The sequence below is a fragment of the Ambystoma mexicanum genome, chromosome 1q (assembly GCF_040938575.1).
Source record: "Ambystoma mexicanum isolate Mex_15411 chromosome 1q, UKY_AmexF1_1, whole genome shotgun sequence".
Classification (NCBI taxonomy): domain Eukaryota; kingdom Metazoa; phylum Chordata; class Amphibia; order Caudata; family Ambystomatidae; genus Ambystoma; species Ambystoma mexicanum.
The window spans coordinates 82,897,825-82,919,717 of NC_090922.1; the positions used below are offsets into that span (position 1 = coordinate 82,897,825).

Sequence of the window (21,893 nt, forward strand, 5' to 3'; positions counted from 1 at the left end):
GCTCCAGTGTTTGTCACTTTTATTTTATCGAAGGCCTTGCTTGAGTCCATAAAAGCTAAGAAGATCTTCTCTGTTTATTTTTTTTTAAAAAAAGAATTTGAAAGGACCAGATATAGAGCCTGAAGGTATGTTCCAAGATCCTCACAAACTCAGTTGAGCACATGACAGAATATTTTCTGAATCCACCCATGTCTCTAATCTGGAATAAATTACTTTCCATTGCGAGTCTAGTAGCGAAATTGGCAGGTACGCGGCACACAAGGCTTTCCCCCTTGAATACACACCCCTCGCACACAATGGAGCCAAGAGAGCAGGCAGAATCGCCATCCTACACAAAACCCCACCTAACTATCTCACACTCCGAAGCACAGACTTGCAGCGCAGATCGCAAATCACTCCTAGTTAAAGTCTCCCTCTACCTCTCATGCACCCATAGCTTTCTACTCATCAACAGGCCACGACAGTCGCTTCGCCAATGCACTTAGCGACTCCCTAGCAGCTGTACTGGTTGACCACATCTCACTCTCCCTACTTGGAGATTTCAAAATGTAGTTTGATGCTTCTGACAACCCCATGACCCGACCACTCCTAGATAACGCGGAAGCCCTCGACCCGACCCAGCAGGTAACGGGTCCCACCCAAGCAGTTGGACACACCCTCAAAGCCATTTATAGCTCTACCAACCTCATCTCCACCCTTCCCCCTTGAGTACTCGGCTATTCCCTTCTCCCTCCTTCCTCTGTTACCTGCCCTCCCTCCACGAAGGACTGTAATCTACCCACCATCCCAGGTCTGGAACAAGGTTATGACCCCTGATTTGGCAGAATCTATGCTCTCAAACCCTCCCCCCCACCCCAACTCTAGTAGGACCTCCACCCATTGACCTCTTCAACACATGGCTCTCCCTTACCCAGGTGGTTCACCCCCTTCTCAAATCTCTCAAAACCATGCCCTAGAATCTAGATGGTGGTCCAATCAAACAATGAAAACAAAACCGCCTATGCCCACCACCTTCATGTCTACAAAGCTGCGTACTGTGATGGCCGGAAAAAAAACTTGATGGCGGCCTACAATCCGCCCCAACGGTATTTACCAAATGCCTGGTGCTTGCGGCAGAGCATTTGTGCCACAAGGGAATCCATGTCTACCTTTACTTGTACGTTTGGCTCATCTGGTCCCACTCCCATGCGCTGGCAACCCAGAACACTGCAGAGACCATCCAACTTTTGACTTTGCTAGGATTCTTGATCAACTATCCGAAGTCCTGCATAGTGCCATCGAAGAACGCTCTGTTCCTGGGTGCCTGAGTCAACATAGTCTTGTGTCTGGCGAATCTACCCAAAGCAAGGGTGAAGGCCATCCTTGAAACGGTCCAACGGCTGTCAACAGCCTCCGTTGCAACAGTCTGCTCCAAGTCCCTGCTGGGGATGTTGTATTCCTGCAGCCATCTGGTCCCCTTCTGCAGGCTACAGATGAGACTAGATGGATGCCAGATGGCAACAAACCACTGGCACATGGATCAACAAGATTGCCCTCAATTGGCCATTCTGTCTATCCCTGCAATGGTGGTCAGTTCATCCACATCTCTCGCAGGGTGCTGCCTTTCAGATCCCTGTGTATCAGGCTACAGTCATGACCAATGCTTCTGTAGAGGGTTGGGGAGCCCACACCATGCATTCTCACTTCAGAGGCCTCCGGTTTCCGCAGGAAAAGGAGTTGCATGTCACCGTCCTGGAAATGCGGGCAGTCTTTTGGGCCCTCAAGTCTTTTCAGCCTCGGCTCCAGGAAAAGGTGGTGCGGATCTTCAGACAACACCACCATAGTGTTTTACATCTGGAAACCGGGCAGAGAACGCGCTCTCCATGGAGGGACAATCTTTGTGGCCCTAGGCCATTCTTCACCACATATTTTGCGTCCCATTTCACCTGGCAGGCATCCAGAACACCATTGCACTCGGCTCAGCAGGGAGCTGTGGTCCTGCCAAGAATGGGATCGTCAACAAGCACAGGTGTCCCATCTCTTCAAGTGTCTCCCTCAGATCGACCTCCTCGCGATGGCTGCAAACGCCAAGTGTCACATTTGACACCAGGTATCCTCAGCCGAGGAGTCTGGTGGATGCCTGCTCGTTCCCTTGGGAGGACCTCTTCCTGTATGCTTTCCCTCAAATCCTGCTGTTGCTACGAGTGATCAACACACTCACATTGCCACTGCAGGATGATACTCATTGCACTGGCGTGGCCCAGGCAGATCTGGTACTCGGACCATCATGTGTTGGTGGCCCCGGCCAGCAAACTGATTCCACTTCCCCACCCCCTCCAGAGAAGGAGGGTTAATACTGCACCACTACCCAGCATCTCCAAGCATCGCAGCATGGCTCCTGCAGCCTTAGAATTTGGATACTATTCGCTGCTTTTGGAATACCAGAAGATCCTAGACAAAGCTAGAACCCCCTCTACATTGGCTTGCTACAAGCATAAGTGCTTTACATTGTGGAAGATTTCACTGCTGTGCATGACTACTCCGCAGCTTCTACCATACCTGTTCTTGCTGGCCAAGGTTGGCCTTGCCTACGTCTCTATCAAGTTAAACCCATCAGCCATATCCCGTTACACCCGAGCCACAGACAAGCTCTCCCTGTGGTCGCACAGGCTTGTTAAGGAACTCCTCTAGAGCCTCTTCAGGAAATTCCCTCAGCTGAAGGCTCCTGCACCGGCGTGGGAGTTCAACGTAGTACTCTCTAAACTGATGGGGCATCCGTCTGAACCAATGTATCCAGCCCCTTTTGAAGTTTCTCTTGTGGAAGGCCGCCTTCCTGGTGGTGATCCCCTCAGCAAGGCGCATCTGGGAAATACAGGCCCTCTCCTGTAAGCTTCTGTATTTATCCTTCCACGTTGCTAAAGTAGTTTTGCAAACTCATCCTTCCTTCATGCCAAAGGTTTTGTTGGACTTTCATCTGAACAAGCCTTTGGTTCTTCTGGTTTTCTGCTTACAGGCTGCTACGTGGAGATTTATCCACATCTTCACAAGATTCTACTGTATCGACAGGAATTCCAGAAAGAAGTCCCTAGTTTGCCAAGCAGTGCTGCGCAACCTGTTTTTTTTGCGACAAGTCTGTTCCAGGGTTAAGTGCATTGCGTCTGTGAGCTTTGCCACCCCCTGTGGTTGTGTATTTCTACTGCTGTCTAATCCTATTCATGAGCATATGAATCCATGCAAGACCCCAAGCTGGAGAAGGAATACTTTACCTACCTGTAACACTTGTTTTCCTGCATGGATTTTGTATGGATTCACATGCAAACCCTTCTTGGTTCATACTGCCACTTTACATGCACGGCCAAATCTGAAGGTGGCCAACAGGGGTGGAGCTTGGGAGGACATTTGTCATTGGCTGGGGCAGTATCACCCAAAGTGACACTGTTGGCTAAACAGGAGATGAGCAGTTTTTTAAACAAAGTTAAACTGCTTTGAATGTACTGAGGATTCCCAGCCTGACAACAGGGAGTATTCATGAGCATGTGAATCCATGCAAGTCCCATGCTGGAGAACAAGAGTTACAGGCAAGTAACTTGTTACTACTTCGTTCCCCTGTGTAGCCACCTAGCAGCGTCACCTATCAGCGTCCTCCTTCCCATTTCTCTCAGGCCTCCAATAGTCCTTCCTCCTCAGTGACTACTTCCTCTGCCCTCTCATCTCCAGCAATCCCCTCCTCAGTACTACCGCCATGAGTTCTTATCTCCTCCTTTTCTATACCGATGCCTGCGGCATCAGTCTTCTCTTCCTCTTTCCCCACTGCGACCTCATAGTCTTGACTACCATCTTCTTGCTGCCGACCCTGGTTGGTTTTACCTCTTCCTCCACTCTACTACATTGGGATGATGTTACTGCATCCTTCTTCTGCTCTCATTACTTCCTTCACCTCAGCTATTGCCAAGTCTTCTCCACTAAAGCCACCTCTCCAGCATCCTCCATTTCGGCACTGATCTCTTGTCTCCAGGGATCTACGAACAGAGCCTACTGCAACCCTCCACGCCAGATTGGACTGCCTGGACTTTACAGGGCTCTCTCCTATTCCCTTTCGGTGGCACTCTGACTGTGAGTCCTTGTGCTTTCTGATGTAGGATAGGGTGTGGTTGGTTGCTATTTCCACAAGCCCATGGGACCGATTTGGGGTTGAGGGCCCAACCAAGCCTGTAACTGGCCTGTCTGCCATTTTGGTTTGTAGTCTAGCCTCTGTGACCATCCTTCTTTACTGCAATCTTTGTGGTATGTCCTTGTTTTCCAATGTGTGTCTCACTCTGGTGACACATGTATTATAAGAACATGCCTTGTTCCCCAATGTGCATGTATCCTATATAGAGTTTGATCAGCAAGTAATGTTTAAAAATGATTAATTTCCTTTGTTATTATAGAACCACAGTTATTGCGAAAAACCTGTTCCATAGGCCTAAACGTGTTTCCTTCATGGAGCTCCCTCAGGGTCCATTGATCAATTCCTTTGTACATATCTATTTAAATAGTCATTGGGTTGTGTATTTGTTGATTGAATGGACATGCATTCAGAACCTTAACATCTGCGTGACAAGTTTCTAATGTTCTCAAAAAATGTGTCTGGTTGGGTACAAAAGCGTTCAGTTGCGTATACCGCATAATTCATACACCTGGGGCCATCAACATAAAGCAAAATAGAATGTCACGAGAATCAATTGGATAATTTCAATGTAGAAAGCTATTTTTATATGTAATTGTAATTCCTTATTTCAATAATGGATTCTCAGAGAAGAACATTGAACAAATACAAACAGATAATTCTCTATCATTACATCTATTTAATGCTTTATAGACAATAGTATAAAAAACACAACATTCAAAGAAATATTTACATAAACATCAGACATCCTACAAATAGATTGAATAAAGTGCATTTATTTCACCCTGGGCATGTACACATTACTACTGACGTCCCGTCCCCTTTCCTCCATACTGTATGGGCGTTCGTTCCAAGGGATGGGAGACGGAACCTTGTTCACCAGAAAAAACCTTCTTCCCCTTTAAATATAGAGGTGCATGGGGGTGCGGCCCAGGGAGCATGCGCTGCCCTGACTCCACCCTTCAGCGCCACACCTCAGACCACTTTTCCACATCGACGGGAACGGGCCGAATTCACCAGAGCTCCTGGGTTTTGTTTCGGCCATATAATTCCACACGCGGATACTTCTTCTTTGTCTTTTTTGTCTTATCTATCATTCAGGTATTCGGTCCTCAGGCGTCCCGCTCCTCCCCGGAATATGTTGACTTCTACAGGGTTCAGCAGGTGTCCATCCTGCAAGGGGTTCTTCCCAACTTTAGACCCCCACGCCCTCTGCCTACGTTGCCTTGGCCGAGACCACAGTTGGCAATCATGTTCGGCGTGTGACTAGCTGTCCTCGAAGGCGCTGAAGAACAGACTAGCCAGGTGGAGGGAGCTCTTCCAGAGGTCGCCTCCAGAGGATCTCAAGAACTTTGTGAATTATCAAACCAGGCCCAAAGTAGGGCCGATATTTTCCAGCGCACCCAGCAAGGGAGACTCCTTCCCAGGGACTCTCCCGTGTGGGAGGGACTGGCCAGGTCCTTCTACCGGCACGTGTACTGAGGCTGCTACAGCTGCCGGCCTTCGAGTCGAGGGATCCTCTGATCCTCCCGGGCACACTGTCTAGGGACCGGAAGGTTCTTGTACCGGGTCTACACCCGAGTGGCTACGCCTTTTTACTGGCACAATGCCGAGGGGCTATGCCCTAACACTGGCAATACGTCCGAGGGGCCATGCCCTAATACCAGCAATACGTCAGAGTGGGCACCTAAACGCAGCTCTACCGACCCCCGGGTCGAGGGTGTCACACCTACCGGGCCAAGGCCCGAGGAGCAGGGTAGGCCTCGTGATCCACACGCAAGAGTCTTGGACAAGGCTGGGCCCAGCAGGCCGAGCAACATGTCGCAGGCACGTGGCAGGCAGCTCGACAAAATGGCTGCTGTGCCAGAAATGGGCACCCGTCCGTCATTCCACGAATTCGGCGAAGAACGAATGTCAAGGTGAGACTGGCCTCAACCAGGTACGTGGCCTACAGTCTACCCTTCATTGCGCAGGACAACTTTCCTTTACATCCATATGGACTGGGTATGCAGCAGCCCCCTGCTACCCTGTCTGTACCCCCTGCCACCTCTTTGGCCAGTGAGGAGGTGCTCTTCGAGAAATTCCTCAGCCTCATGAGGTCTCCTCAGATGGGGGTTATCATCAAAGACGCAGTCAGAGAAGTCCTCCCCGCCATGCTAAAGGCACCACACACGCCTCCATCGGGCCCCCCGGCCCCAGTGCAGCCGGCTCCTCCGGCTCCACAGCCAGCTCTGCAACCTCCGCCGCCTCCTCAGCATCCGGCTGCGGTCCCTGTACCCCAGCCTCCGGGCCATTTACTCCTCCACAAGAGCCTCCAGATCCGCAGGATACAGACGAGGAGGAGGATCCGGACACGCCATCCTCAGCCAGGGCCTTCCAAGAACGTTTTGCTAGCCTGGCGGAGAACCTGGGACTCTGGGTTGGCTCAAGCCCCACTCGGTCCAGCCTGTCAATCGACGCCTGGATGCCAAGTACAGGCAGATGGAGGGGGATACACTCTTGCTACCGACCCATCCTCAGCCACACTCCTCTGTGATCGCTGCGGCATCACTATACTCCAAGCCCCAGTCATCCTCAGCCGCCTCCTCTGCGGCGCTGCCAGGCAAGGAGGAGAAGATCTTGGAGGCATACAGCAAGAAGATCTACTCCAACGCCTCCTTGCGCCTGATGAACGCAGATGCCAGGCTGGCTGGTGCCAACCAATGGTTATGGTGGGAAATTGCGGACTTCCTCCCGGAACTCTCCACCCAGTCACACTTTAAGGCGGGGATAGCGGAAGCCAAGCTCGTGGCGCATGCCTTCATGGAATCCACAGTGGCTCATATAGATACCTCAGGCTGTGCCGTCTGCATTGCCGGGGACATGAGGAGAACAGCCTGGCTCTGGACCACGAAATTCAACCCGGATGTCCAGGAGCGCATTCTAGATCTACAGTTCGAGGGGGTTGGGGGAACCTCTTCCACTCCTCTACGCATGAAGAGCTGGACAAGAAGAACAGCCCACAAACGGCGAAGTCTTTATCCATTCTTACAAAGGTCATGCCCAAATTGTACACCAATCTCAGCTGCGCTCGGAAAAGGTTTACATATGGAGGGTTCTGTGGCTTTCAGGAACGCACATCCAGGCAACCAGACCGCTCGCTGTCTGAGAACCGGCGCAAACACCAAAAAGGGGAGGTGGGGAGCAAGGGCTTTTTCCAGTCCCCCTCATCAGCGTCAGCCTCCGAGGGAAAGAAGGCATGACACGCCCCTTCGGGTCCACGTGTCTCCGTTGGGGGCAGGCTTGCTCTCCATGCACAATTCTGGTGCCAGAATTCCTCTCCGTAAGTATCCACAGGGTACCGTTTTCCTATCCCAGCCTCTCCTTCCTCCTCCCCTCCACTCCCACATGTTGGGACAGCAACTCTTTTGGCGGAGATCCGGTCACTCGTAGAGAGCCAGGCATTGGAGGAAGTCCCAGCCTCCCAGCAAGACTTTGGCTTCTAATCCAGGTTTTTTGCTATTCAGAAGAAGAACCAGGCGGGCCTGAGAGTTGTGCTGCACCTTTCCACCCTCATCCTCTCCCTACCCCTGCAAAATTTCAAGATGGTTACACCAGCTTTTATAGCTGAGACATTGGGCAAGGGAGACTGGATGTGCTCCCTGGACCTAAAGGACGCGTACCTACACATCCCAATGTGGCAGCCCCATCGTTCTTTCCTACGGTTCAGGACCATGGGCTACCATTTCAAATACAAAGTCCTTCCTTTTCGCCTCAACTCGGCCCCCAGGGTCTTTACCAGACTCATGAATGCTGTAGCAGCCCTCCTCAGAGCGCAGGGCTTAAACATCTACCCATACCTCAACGACTGGCTCGTCAGGGCTACATCTCCGGAAGCGGTTCTCCACTCTTCTCATGCCCTTATGAACACGATGCACGACCTGGGCTTCTCGCTCAACCTCAAGTCACAGCTGCAGCCTACAGACTGACATCCCTGGAATTCATTTGAGACACGTGCTCTGAGAGGGTTTTCCAGTCGGAGGACAACATTGCGGCCATCAAGAGGGCCACCGCCCACTTCCTCAGTAGAGCGGGGACCTCAGCATGGTGGTACCGACATCTCCTGGGTCTACTGGCGGCGGTCCTGTTAGCCGTGCCACACACAAGACTAAGGATGAGAAGGATTCAGCTGCACTTTGCGGCCTCATGGAATCGGGAGCAGGGCTTGCAATCCGAGATCAACGTTCCTCAATCTCTCCGCCCGGACATAACCTGGTGGTCCATGGACTGCAACCTATGGACAGGCAAGCCCTTTTGTCCGCCCTCTCCACAGGCCACCACCACCACAGACTCCTCGCTCGAGGGTTGGGGAGCCACCTTGGACGACCTCTCGGTCCACAGCACCTGGACTCGACAGGAGCAGGAATACCACATCAATTGGCTGGAGCTGAATGCCATCTGGCTAGTGCTCAGAGCATTCCTACCACTTCTCAAGGGAAATGTTGCCCTCATCCAGACGACAACTCGACCAGCATGTACTACGTCAACAAGCAGGGAAGCACCAGATCCCCTCCTCTGTGCACACTGGCGATCAGCATGTGGGAATGGCCCTGGAAAATGCCATTTACCTCTTGCCAGTCCACCTCCTGGGGGAATCCGACCTGGAGGTGGTCAGGTTCAGCAGGCTGGGAGCAGACAATTACGAGTGGCAGCTAAACAACCTCGTTATTCAGATCTTCAACAAGTGGATCTCTTTGCCACCTGGCACAACAAGAAGTGTCCCCAGTTCGCATCCTGGCAGGGTCAGGGCCCTGGCTCTATGGATGATGCATTTCACCTCTAGTGGACCGGCATGAAGGCCTACGTCTTTCCGCCTACTCCCCTGATCTGCAGGGTCATTTGCAAGATCAAAGAGTAACACGGACTCCGCATCATTCTGATGGCTCCATGGTGGCCCATCAGGCCATTGTTTTCGGAACTACTCAGCCTCTCGCAGGTGCCACTGAATACATCTTCAGACGGACCCAGCATATCATCTGGCGCAGCAGGGGGGGCAGAATCATCCACCCCGCGCCAGGGAAACTAGCCCTCACAGTTTTGTACCTGAGCAGGTAACGCTTCAGCACCTTAGCCTCTCACAGGCCAATCTGGAGATCATACAGGGTGCCAGAAGCAAAACCACCAAGGCCCAGTACAAAAGCAAATTAACCAGGTTCTGCCACTGGGCAGACTCCAAGGGAATTGACCCTTTGGCTTGCAGTTTGGACGTCTTGCTCTCCTTTTCGGCGAACCTCGCTCCTTCGGGCGTACAGGTGGACACCAGCTGGACATACCTTGCAGACATTGGGGCTTACAGGAACTCGGAGGAAGGCATTTTTTCCTCCTCTAAACCTATTGGCAAGAAACATCTGACTGGTCTCGCTAGGCTCTACCTGCCCGTCAAGAGACCGCACCCTGTGTGGGTCCTTAACATAGTTTTGGGCGCCCTGGCGCACAAACCATTTAAGCCAATGGCGTCCGTGGACAATAGGCTGGTCACCATCAAGACGGCCTTAGTAGTCCGTCTTACCTCGGCTTGCAGAGTCAGCTAGATCCATGAGTTGGTCACCTCTGAACCATATACCACCTTTCACAAGGACAAGGAAGTCATGCGGACGCACCCAGCATTTCTGCCCGAAGTTCCATCTGTATTTCACTTGAACGAAGAAATAGTCCTTCCTACGTTCTTTCCCGATCCCAAGGACGAAGCACATAATGCTGCACTGCCTGGATGTTGGGCGTGACCAAAAATTCTACTTGGACAGGACCGAGGGGTTCCAAAAGTAGGACGCTCTGTCACTTTTGGAGGCTCAAAGTCGGGCTATCAGGCCACTAAGGCCTCCATCCCGCTGGATGGTCTCAGCCATCAAGGAAGCATACGAAGGCCAGCACAAGCCGCTCCCGGCCAACATGCATGCCCATGCAGTCAGGGCCAAGCCAGCGGCCATCGCATTCCAGCGCCATGTCCCTTGGCAAGTCATAAGCAGGGCGGCCACTTGGGCGTCTCTCTCGGCTTTCTGCAAGCATTACTGTTTGGATGCCGGCTTTCGGACAGGCCGTTCTCAGGAACTTATTTGCTTAGGGAGGGTCTCCTCTCCATCCTCGGTCTACAATCAATTGTAATCGCCCATACAGTGTGGAGGAAAGGGGACGGGATGTAAGAGTAATTTTTCTCACTGTAGTGACTGAAGTACTCTTAGTCCATAGTCCCCTTTCCTCCATACGTCCCACCAACCTCCCCCCTAATAATAATGGTGTCATTAGGCAATGTTAAATCTATTGTCGACATGTCAATGGGGACTGAGGTGTGGCGCCGGAGGGCGGAGTCAGGGCAGTGCATGCTCCCTGAGCCGCACCCCCACCCGCCTCTTGATTTAAAGGGGAAGAAGGTTTTTTCTGGTGAAAAAGGTTGCGTCTCCCGTCCCTTGGAAGGGACGCCCATACAGTATGGAGGAAAGGGGACTATGGACTAAGAGTACTACGCTAGTCACTACGGTGAGTAATTTATAATTTATGTGCAAAAAGTGTAGCATACATCACACCATCAGTAAATGTGTGTAAATGATCAAATGGACCATTCAACACTGCCCACAGTCTGAAATCGGACCATACGTAGTGGACTACGGTCAACTAGTGAATGGTCAGGGAAACTCAATAGTCAAAACGTATAAGTTTCCCAAAGCATCTAAAGGACCTTCCATTTCACTAGTTTTGACAGGGAAACCCAAGACCCGGACAAAATTATCTGTCGTCTTCAGGACCTGTGGGGCCAGTGGGCAACCATTTCCTCACTTCTTAAACATGGAACGTGCCTCGTGGATCCTTACAACTGGCTCTATGAATATAAAATAAACTTAATCAATATGCACCTACACCAATTTCTGAATTGCCTCCCCTCCAACTTTTGAAGAGGATTACTTCCTTTATAAACTTCAATGCAGCATGCAAGGGTAACATCTCCTGCGACAACACACAAACAACTAAGGTAAAAAATCTCCATTTCTATTCCAAAGCATTTTCCCAAAAGAATTACTTATGATTGTCCCGACAATGGCGTCAGTTAATTGTGATATCTACAGTCAAAGGTATTTTGTTTGTGTCACGTGGCATTGTGAACTCTGTTGAAACCTACGGTAGAACAAACCACCGTTAAAGTTTCAGAAACCTGAATCCTCCCGATACCGCAATAGCAGGATTTAGACAATCGGAGCACCAATAACAGCAACTGCTTACGGCATTGTTGAAAATAGCTTCCTGCGCTTGAAGCTTCCGCATACGTATGAGCTATTCAACTGTTTTGGCAAGTTCTATAAACGCCTGGCTCGTAAATTCCTGACTAATAAAGTCACACTTTGCGTGTAAAAGAAACACTCAGTAATGCTAACCACCATATTGGTCTGTGTCCACATGCCACATACTTGCATATAATCGTTTAACCAGTACCCTGCAGGAGAACCCTAACGGGTTATTTTTATACATTTTCTCTTTGTTCATTTAATTAAACCTGTATCAGAAGCTTACAATAAGCTTCTAAGAACCTAAAGACAGTCTCCTGATTCCAATCGGCAAAGCTCTATCATGGGTCAGATAAGTATGTGCTTGTGCCCGCCATATTGAACTGGGACAACGTTCACTACATTACCACCCGAACCAATTAGTTCTGCCCAATGTATTAAAGTGAGTGATGTTGCGTACATTGACATCTACAACATTATTTGCTTCAAAGAACATTAATGGCAATGCATTTGGACAATGCAACGATGGACGTAAACTATTCAACCAACATCTAACATCTCTCACACTGTCATGCACATCCTAATTGATTCCATTCCTCTCGCTTATTCAAGCCATTGATGTGGCTGTTAGAATGGTGCATCCACCATTGCTCTCTTTGAACAAGTCTGCCTTCAACACTATATGAATCACTAGATGGGGTACCCAGCGTTGCCCGTGTCCTGATCGAGTGGTGTCTCCTGTGCCCTGAAGGATGTTGCTCTTGTACTCATGTCAGCAAGTCTTGCTTCAGTTTGCCCTGGCATCTCATTTGCCCTGGAGAAAGTTGCTCTTGTTCTCTGGTCGGCAAGTCTTACTGCTGTTTGTTGTTTTGTTTCAGAAGCTCTTGATATTGATTTTCGCTTTGCATCAGATGGAGCTTTTCCAAGTGATGTTTGTTTTTGTGCGCCATGTTTACATTTTTTATTGGGTCTTCAAAGTTACAAAACTAAAACAAAATAAAATGAATATTTCCTTATTTATTTATATCACGCCAGAGGCTGCAGGCATCAGGGCGCGTACATGAAGACACGGACAACAAATGGTGAACGTGACAGCAGAGTTGTTTAGTAAAGTCGGGCTAAGCTCTTACTTGAATAAACTTGTTTTTAATTTCTTTCTGAAGGTCGTATGGTTTGCCTCTAACCTCAATGTGCATGGTAGCCCGTTCCATGTTTGTGCCGCTTTTGTGGGAACAGAGCGTCCTCGCCTGTTCGCTCTTTTGGCTCCTGTGTGTACAATGAGACATTGAGCCTCAGATCTCAAGGCCCGGCCAGGTGCGTAGAGGGTTATTTGTTCTTTCAAGTAGGCAAAGGCTAATCCATAGATACAACAATGTACAATGGTCCTGAATTTGGAGGTAATTCAGTCCTCTAAGGCTAGCCAATGGAGGGACTTCCTATTGGTGGATATGTGCTCCCCTCAGGCTTTCTGTCTGATGATTCTCACACCATTTGTCTGGCAGCGCACTATACACCCCCTTACTAGCTCCTGCTAAAAAGCCATTGCCTTAATCCAGCCTGGAGATGATAGTGGCCCTGGCGATAGTTGCACAGTTCTTTTCGCTCAGATAGGGTCTGATAAATTTGAGTAATCGCAGATAGTACTGGCAGTTTTTATTTAGGTAAGCAACATGTGCTTCGGTACCCAGGGATGCTTCCAAGTATATACCCAGGGTTTTTACTTTCCCAGAAACCGGGATAAGTGAGTCTCTGATCTTTTAAAGATGAGTAGTCCGGGCTTAATTTAGACCTTGCTTGATGGGAGCCGAAAATCATCAACTCTGTCTTGCTCCGATTTAAGCAAAGCCAATTAGCCTTCATCCAGGCCTCTATGATGTTATAGATGTTAGCTATTTTACTATTGTCAGTATTGTGGCAGCCACTCAGTTCCACCACCAGTCTAAATCCTTCTCACCTACTCCCTAACCCTCAATTCCCTTTACCCCATCCCACCTCTCCCTTGTACACAGGATAACCAATCTTTTATTGAGTTCAGAGTATTTACAATATTCATAAGTTCTGCAGACAGTATTATTCCATATAGATTCCACGTAAAAAATTCAAAATCGAGGCTCATTCAGATGAAAACATATCTTGTTCCCCTTCAATCGAATAGGTGACCCATCCTAGAGATATAAAATTCCATAGCTTATGGTACCAGTCTTTAATGTGTGGAGTGTCTGCAAATTTCCAATTCTGAGCCAGAACCAGGAGGTTGGCCAACTGAAGAAAACAGAAACTTTCTTTTATGCTTTGGCCATATTAGACTCTCCTGTTGCGCCATTCCCAACAGAGCTTCCCCTATGAGTCTTTCTGAGTCAAAAGCAAACATTTCCTTCATATTCATTTGGACCTCCCGCCAGAATTGGGACCACTTGGAACAGATCCACCAAACATACAATCGATCCCCTATACCCCCACATTCCCGCCATCAAAAAGCTGAGACCGATGGAGCAATCTCATGTAACTGTTCCCGGGTATAGTGCCGTTGGAACATTAACTTAAACCAAAGTTCCCTAATCTGTATCAACCTAGTCCTTCTTGGGGATATCTGACCATATCCGGGACCATGCTTCATTTGTTGGTCTACACCCCATGGTTGTTACCCATGCCTGTTGATAAGTGAGATCACTTGGCGGGGGCTCATCTGTCATAAACTTGTAAAGCGTAGATATCAGATATGTATCCCCTGTGTTTGAAGTTAAAAATTGCTCAAATGGTGTGAGTGATTTTAAAGCCACTGATTTATTAGATGGAGCCATCAACCAGTGGCCGAACTTGCAAATATTTGAACCGCTGACTCTCCTGGAGGGCAAGCTCCTCTTTACACAGATCAAAAGACTTAATGCCCTGCCTGAGGAACATATCCTTGCTGTTTTCCATTCAGAGAAGGAAATAGCTGATAGTCCATATCCCATATTTCCTCCACTAGCCTAGTAATTTTACTTAGGTGTATGTTTTGCGGTATTTCTGTCCGAGGCAACTACAGTTTCTCTCCCATTCTAGGCCCCACTATACGATACCATCCATACGATACCATCCTCTATCGGACCCATCTTTGAAACATTCCTTTATCACTCGCAGCTGTGCTGCTCGATAATATTCTCTCAAATTAGGGAGTCCTACAAAATTTGGTTTAAATTAGGTTTAACTTTGTAATCAACTGGTTTTAGAAAATGTTAATGAACTATTAATGAATTTTGAATTGATTGCAACTGAATTGTATTTATAATGGTGTTTTTATGCTTTAGATTAATGTATTTTGTATATATTATGTGAAAAGGTAATGTGAACTATAGCACACTAAAATACATTTTTAAAATGTTCATTAAAAAGGAAACTAGCCCATTTCCTCACAGACCAGTTTGTTCAAGGCCCATTTGTTATGTTTTTTTCTTTTTTACCATATTTCACCACAAATGTAGATTTTGGGGTGGGGCTTAGGTATTTAGAAAGTTGGGGTGAATCTGTGAGGGTGTGGGGGTGGTTGTGGGAGGTCTCTAAAACCCCTGCTATTTTTGCAGTGAAATGTGGCATAAAAAAACATTAGAACAAATGGGCCTTGAGCAAATTGCTGCGACGAAACATAGATCCAAAAAGAGCTCTGACACTTTTCAGCTGGCCCATGTGCGTCTCGTGGGGCCTTGCAAAGGTGTCTGTTATGAAATAAGGCACTGCAATCAGAACTGGGCCTAATGGAACCCCGCACCTCTATCCCAACTTGTTATATTTTAGACAACTGTTTGAGCTTGTGTACAGGCGTGTTATAAATGCCATATCATAATCGCCTATTAATTGGATGGCAATATTGTCATAGAGGTTGCCTGGCCTCCTGGTGTGCAGGGCTCATCCTGCTAGCGCACTGTTTTTCTTTTTTACAGACACACACTCACCCGGCGAGCCTGCTCTCGCTGCCTCTGAATCCCTGCACACGGATTGGCTAAATCTGTGGCTCGGGCTTCATGAGGCTTTTGACCACACTGGTGAGGGCTTTACTCCGATAGCAGCGTCGCATTTTGCTCGCGTGAAAACGTTTTTATTCTCTGCGTTTGCTTTTAAACTAATTTCCTTTTATGCGCTCTGAGACTTGACTCGGACCATTGGCGGGCGACTGGGCGCCTGTACTGTTTCCCTTTTTATTTTGCAATCATCATACTTTTATCCTATATAAATTGTTTTTTTCTTTCCTTGTTTTGCCGCTAATTGCAGGCGAGATTGCCAGGCCTCCTGATGTGTGGAGCGCTCGTCCGGCTAGCACGCCAGTTTTCTTTTTTTACAGACACACCACTCGGCGAGTCTGCTCTCTCTGCCTCTGAATCCCTCCACACGGATTGGCTCCTGCCAATACCATGTGTGGTAGTAGTTTCTCATGGTTCGGGAAGCGCAGCAGAAGCGCCTTGTCCCTGGCCAAGGCTAGCCTATCCAATCCGTGGTACAGACAGGCCCTGGACCATGACCTCTCCTTCAAAACGCAAGTACTTGTGAGGAGCTGACTCGCGTTGCCGCTGCCAACACTATTTTTCCTGGGGATTGGTTCGGGTTGACTGCCCCTGCCTTTAATATTGGTGTACCTTTACCACTCGCTCTGCAGGTAAAATGCTGATTAGTCAATTTGTGATCTCTGGTAGCTCATGCTGCAGACTGTTATGATCTTTTACAGGATGTGTCTGCCGATTTAGTATTTGTCAGAGACATGGCTTAAGAGTCGTCGATGCTCTTCTGATTTATGCTCTCCCGGAGGAATATAGTATTATACTAGTTGGAACCCCTCCTCAGGTAGGCGGTGGCATTGCTCTTACATACCGCAAGGTTTGTGCCTGTTCTATGCTAGCCTTCACTCACACTTTGAATATGGAGGCTTGTCTTCTGAGCATGCAATTTTCGCCATCTTGCACAGTGCATGCATTATTAGTCTGTAGATTGCGTGGCTATAATGCCGTTTTTGTGACTGACTTTGTGGCTTTGTTCACTGATCTTGGACTGCAGTACTCTTGTTTTATTGTGTTGGGGGATTTTAATGTTAACTCTAATGATGGTAAGGATATATCAGCGGCCAATTTGATCTCCTGTATGATGGATCTTGATATTCCGCAGCTGATCATCGGTCCTATTCACGCACTAAGTAACACCTTAGATATTCTATTTGCCCCCTCTTTGCTCTCATTTGCCTACCCTGGATTTGTAGTCCTATGGACAGGTCACTTGATACTGCCTTTTTGCTAATAATATTGAGCCTAAGTTACGGCCTTTAGCCTTACTTTGTCCCCGTCACATCGCTGGTTTAACATATCTCCCGTGACTGTTACGGGCAGTCTTACAGCGGCCCTGTCTGTAGGTCTTCTGGGGATCTGGAATCTTTGGCAAATGTTCTCCAATCTAGAGTTGATCTTTTAGCTCAGCTGAAAGTTTCTAAACCTTGGGCCGTCCCTCAGAGCCAGAGGTTCTCAGAGGAACTAGTTGGCCTCTGCCAGCAGCGCAGACAGGCCAAGCGCAAATGGTGCTCTGCGTATTGCTCTCAAGCTTGCTTGGCCTTTTCTAAGGCCTCGTCAGCTTACCAACTTTTTTTTAAGGCAGAACAAATTCATTTTTCAGCACATATTGAATCTGCTGTAAATTCCCACCAGGAGCTGTTTTTAAGTGGTTTGGGCCCTTTTGGCCCTGCCTTCTGCCAACAAGGTTTCTCCTTCTCCCCAGCTCTATACGTCGCTCTCTATCTTCTCCAAGACAAAATTAATATCATTCAGCAAAAGAACTCTGAATCTCTGGCGATGAGTAAGCAAGGTACTACTGCTGTCTTGGGAGGATCTTCCTCTATTCTATGGGAGATATTTCCTTCTTTTACTGAGGACGACATTGTTATGGCCATTCGTAGTCTGAAGTCCATTTCTCCTGTGGAGCCTACCCCTCTGGGTGCTCCGAAAGAAATGATTCCTTTTATTTCAGCCTCAGTGTCACATCAGCAGTTATCTCTTATGTACAGTTATATGCCCGTCTCACAAGCACACTGTGGTGATACCACTTTTAAAGAAACCTAATTTGGATCCTCTTCTCTCAATTTTTCTTTCCATTTCCTTTGTCTTTTCCTATGAAATTGGTTGAAGCTCTAGTTACCCGCCCCTTTCTTCGTTCCTTTCTGGAGGGATCTCACTGTCTGGATTCTTTCCAGTCGGGATTTAGGCTGGGTCATGGCACAGTCTGTCTTGGTGTAAGTCACTGATGATCTGGCACAGATTGTAGACCAAGCGGTTGGAGGGGAGATCGGCGCCCTGATCCTTCTGAATCTCTCTGGGGCATTCAACATCATTGTCAATTCCATCTTGATCCAGAGACTAGCCTCTGTGGGGATTACCGGCCAGGTCCTTGACTGGTTCTTTATTTTTCTGGCAGATTACTCCCAGTCACTGTTTCCACCTCCTTTCACATCTGCTTCTCTTCCTCTCACCTGTGGGGTTACTCGGGGTTCTGCTCTTTTGCCTCTTCTGTTTAATGTTTATATCTTGTCTCTAATTTCTTTGATCATATCATACACTCTTTTGGGTTTCAGTGTTATTCATATGCCGATGACACCCAGATTCTTATGTGACTAGATCTAGTGCACTCCTCGACGGCTGACCATTGCTATCTTTCGGCAATCTCTGCTTGGGTTGGCTTCCACTGGCTTTAACTCATTGGTGATAAGCCTGAGGTCTTTATTGTCGGAGTCCTTCTAAGGTATCCCTCTGGTTGGCTGCTTTTTTGCCTCGTGGCTTGGTCCCTGAACCTCAGCCTCTGTAGTAGTAAAAAATGCAGAGGTTCAGTTCGGCGTCTTTCTATGCTTCCTCAAGTAAGCGCTGTATGTCAAGGGGTTTACTTCAAACTTCACAACTTGCGGAAAGTCCTCCCTTTTCTCCCTCTGAGGCTTCAGCCCTAGGTGGTATCCTGTCTAGTTGCAGGCTCATTGAATTACGGCAACTCCTTGTATTTGGCTCAGCTGGTTTATTTTCTGCAGCTGCTGCAGAATTTGGCGGCACGGCTTGCCACGGGGCACTCTCGTTTCTCCTCTGCCTCTGGCTCCCTTTAGCCAGTCGGGTCAAATTTAAGGCACTATGCATTGTCCATCATGCCTTGTATAGATTCCGGTCCAGAATTTCTCCAGGAGACATTATGTCATTACATTCTGGCCCGCTTTTTGAGGTCTGCCAACTCGGCCTGCATTGCAGTGCCACGCATTGAGCGTGATCGCATGGGGGACGTTGTTCCTTTTTAGTCTTAGCGGCACGGCAATGGAATTCCCTTCCCCTGTCTCTTCGCCTTACCATGGATCATCTTATTTTTAGGCGCGCCATGAAACCTGTCTTTTTGCCGCCTGAATGTTGGTTAGTTGTCCGGATCGCACGTCTGCTGGGTTTTGTGCTTTAGCACCATGATGCCCCTTGGGGTGAAAGTTGGCGCTCTTATAAACGTATTTAACATAAAATAACATATTGTCAATACCTGTCGTTTTCATAACAATACTAGAGCACACACAGTGTCGCATACCAATATCTATCAAATGGTGTTACTCCATGGTCATTTATTGGCAAGCGCTGGCAAATTTTTATTACGTGGGCATGTGATGCGAGAGCCTGACAAATCTTAATACAATGCATCTACAGCAACCACATGTTTTGAATTTCAGTGCTTGTTATAATTGTTGCTTTTTTGTAGTAATTTGTGTTATTTTGTTTGTTTAGGCTTGCTGCCTTACGAAATTAGTGGTACATGGACTCTAAAGATGTCAGCCCGTGCACTGATGGCTTGGCAGGCTGGAGGGCTGCCCCAACCACACTTCATCCTCTTGGGAAAGGAAAGCACAGTCATCTCTCCTGATCCTGTCTTCACAAAACGTGGTCTTTCCAAAATGCCTAGAGGGGACCTGCTGTTTTACCTGTCCCTTAAAAGCCTTTAAAAAACAAGTTGAACAATTTGTCATGTGGAGGGGGATTTCAGTAACTATTTTGGGGGTCTTAATTAAGGGTGTTATAGTTTAATGGAAACACTCCGGCTTGGCTTCCACACGCTTTGTTGTGTAAATGATTTCATTATGTTGACCAAGGCCTTTTACCAAGTAGTGGTCATTTCCAATTGTGTTTTATACTGTTGTAGCTGTTTGTACAGAGTGGCATTCTTTTCTCTGCTCTATAGCCAGGGTTCATTGACAGTTGCGTGCACATTGCCTGTCAGTTACTGGAAATAAATACTGATTGTAGTCCGTGGGAGGGCAAGGAAGCTCATTTGTGTGCATCAAGGTGAGTGTCTACTTCCATATTTCTTTTTATTGTAGCTCCTGTGTTTGCAACTCAGTTGCGCCTAGCATTCAAATGTTGGCTCAGAGCAAGTGTCAGTGCATCATTTGATTGCCTATTTCAAGTGATACATAGCCCCTGTGCCTACATGAACGGGGCCCCTTACTGTGCCATTTATATGAATGCACGTTTTAGTGCCCTGATTATTTTCAGTGCTACAGCATCTCTCTCCAGAGAATTTAGTTATTTTACTTTTGCCCTCTGAGATGCAGGCTTGCTGACCAACTTGGATTTGACGGCATGTGCTAAAGTTCAGTTGGTCGGTAAGTATCTTGGGTATAGGGTTCCAAACGGTCTGTTTTTACTGCATATACACTGGGCCTGCATCCCGCTTTGCTGGATCATACATTGGCACCTGCTGGTTCCAAAAAGATTATTTTATACAGTCTAGAACTCAACACAGAAGGGTACATTACATTGAAAGGAAAAAAATCTCGATCCTGTTCCTGCCCCTTGTAAAAGGGTATCCCACTCCTTTGGTGTGGCATTTGAGCACTGTGGCCACTGTAAAGGAACATATGGCCTGAAAACTTTGTGCAATTAGTTTGTATTAATATGGCCTTTTTTCAGATGTGCCTAAACAACCCTCCTGCTTGCTACTTTCCAGTATTGGTTTGCACCTAATCAGTTGTTGAAAAACGCATGGTGCCTTTTTAGAAAATATTATTTTAGTCTTGTATCGAGTAAATCTTTCCTTTGTTTTACATTTGGAAAGTTACGATGCACTGAGACATGCTGGCTCATATTTGTTGTCGTCATAGTTTGTTTTGCTGCAATCTTAAGTGACCCTGAATATTCTGTTCGATTTTTAGAGGTGGGTGGTGGTACTGCTCACAAACCAAGAAGATATATGTATCTGTTCTACCCAGAGTTGCAGTCGTGCTCTTATTCAAGTCTAGATTTTACCTCTAAACTGTTATCTCTGGCCTTATGCGCTTGATGTGAGCTGAAAGACACAAATTGTGTTTGTGTCCGGGGAAGGGGTGTTGTAATAAGAGCCATTCCTGTAGATAGTGTGTTGCCTTCTTTACGTTATGGATACCAAGCATCTTAATGTATAATGATGTTCACTTCAATCATTTGTGTTTTCCAAATCAAACGCTTATGCTAGTGTACCTTTGTGAACACATTATCCCAAGTGTAAATATACCCGTGTTTTGATTCAGAATACTAAATGAGTTTCTGATGGCTGATTGACTTCTTTCTTCCTCAAGACATGTCCTTGTACCACGTGGAGGTGTGGAAGATGATCTGCTTTATTAGGTGATTAATAAACTTTATATATATATATATATATGAGCCTTTTGTCGACTGATAATATTCAGTGTTTGCTTGCTTGTTCTTGCTTATTGCAGCGGTAAAGAGGAATGTGTGGTTATGTAGAGAAACTGCGCTCCAAGGAAACACTATTTAGTTGGGGTTATTGAGTAATCTATATTTCCACTGTAGTCTTGGTCTCCCTCTGTCCCAACTGGTTGGGAATTTCCTTCTGTGCAGTGTGAGGAGCCAGGGATGAGACACAGAGAGCTTATAATTGTGGTCATAAACTTTTATTCAATGATAAAGGGGGAGAGTGCCTAATCTAGGAGGTGTTTCCCTACCTCAACCAAAACTAATGGGCCTGTCATTTGTCAAGATGTCCAAAACAAAATATATGTCCTGTGTTTGAAATCCTATTCTGGCCCTCACACTCTAAAACAAACTATGTTGTGAAGTATGTCTCTGGCTCTCAAAGTGCACACATTTTCAGATCCAACACAAAAGGTAAATCTAACTTAAAAAGTTCCTAGTGGACAGTGTTCACAATTCCAGGAAATGGCTCCCTTCCCCCAGATTCCTTTTAACAAAACGAAAAGTTCCAACAAAGAACTATCCATGTTCCTTCGTAACCCCAAGAGGATAACTCTCCTCTTGGTGGGTTCACAGTTCTCGGGGTGGGGAAATGGCTCACTTCCCCAGGTTTCTCTTTACATTCAAAACAGTTCAAAATCCTTAGGGGGTGTCTCTTCTATGGGATTCTCTTTTCCCTGTTACAATTTGGGTGCGAGTCCCAGACTCTCAGATCACCTGGTATTCTCTCCTGCCAGGCTCTATTCCACCTTTACAGCCATTCACAATCTCAAGGGCATG

At 47.4% G+C, this 21,893-nt stretch overlaps 1 protein-coding gene across 1 annotated transcript in view; it reads left to right on the top strand.

Moving 5' to 3' along the window:
* CHMP1A (charged multivesicular body protein 1A) overlaps positions 1-21,057 on the top strand; it is a 245,331-nt gene extending 224,274 nt beyond the window's left edge. Inside the window, exon 7 of the mRNA XM_069635579.1 lies at positions 19,152-21,057. Coding sequence (XP_069491680.1) covers positions 19,152-19,173 — 22 coding nt within the window. The 3' untranslated portion in view covers positions 19,174-21,057. The remainder of the gene's footprint in view (positions 1-19,151) is intronic.
* Positions 21,058-21,893: the final 836 nt, after the last annotated feature.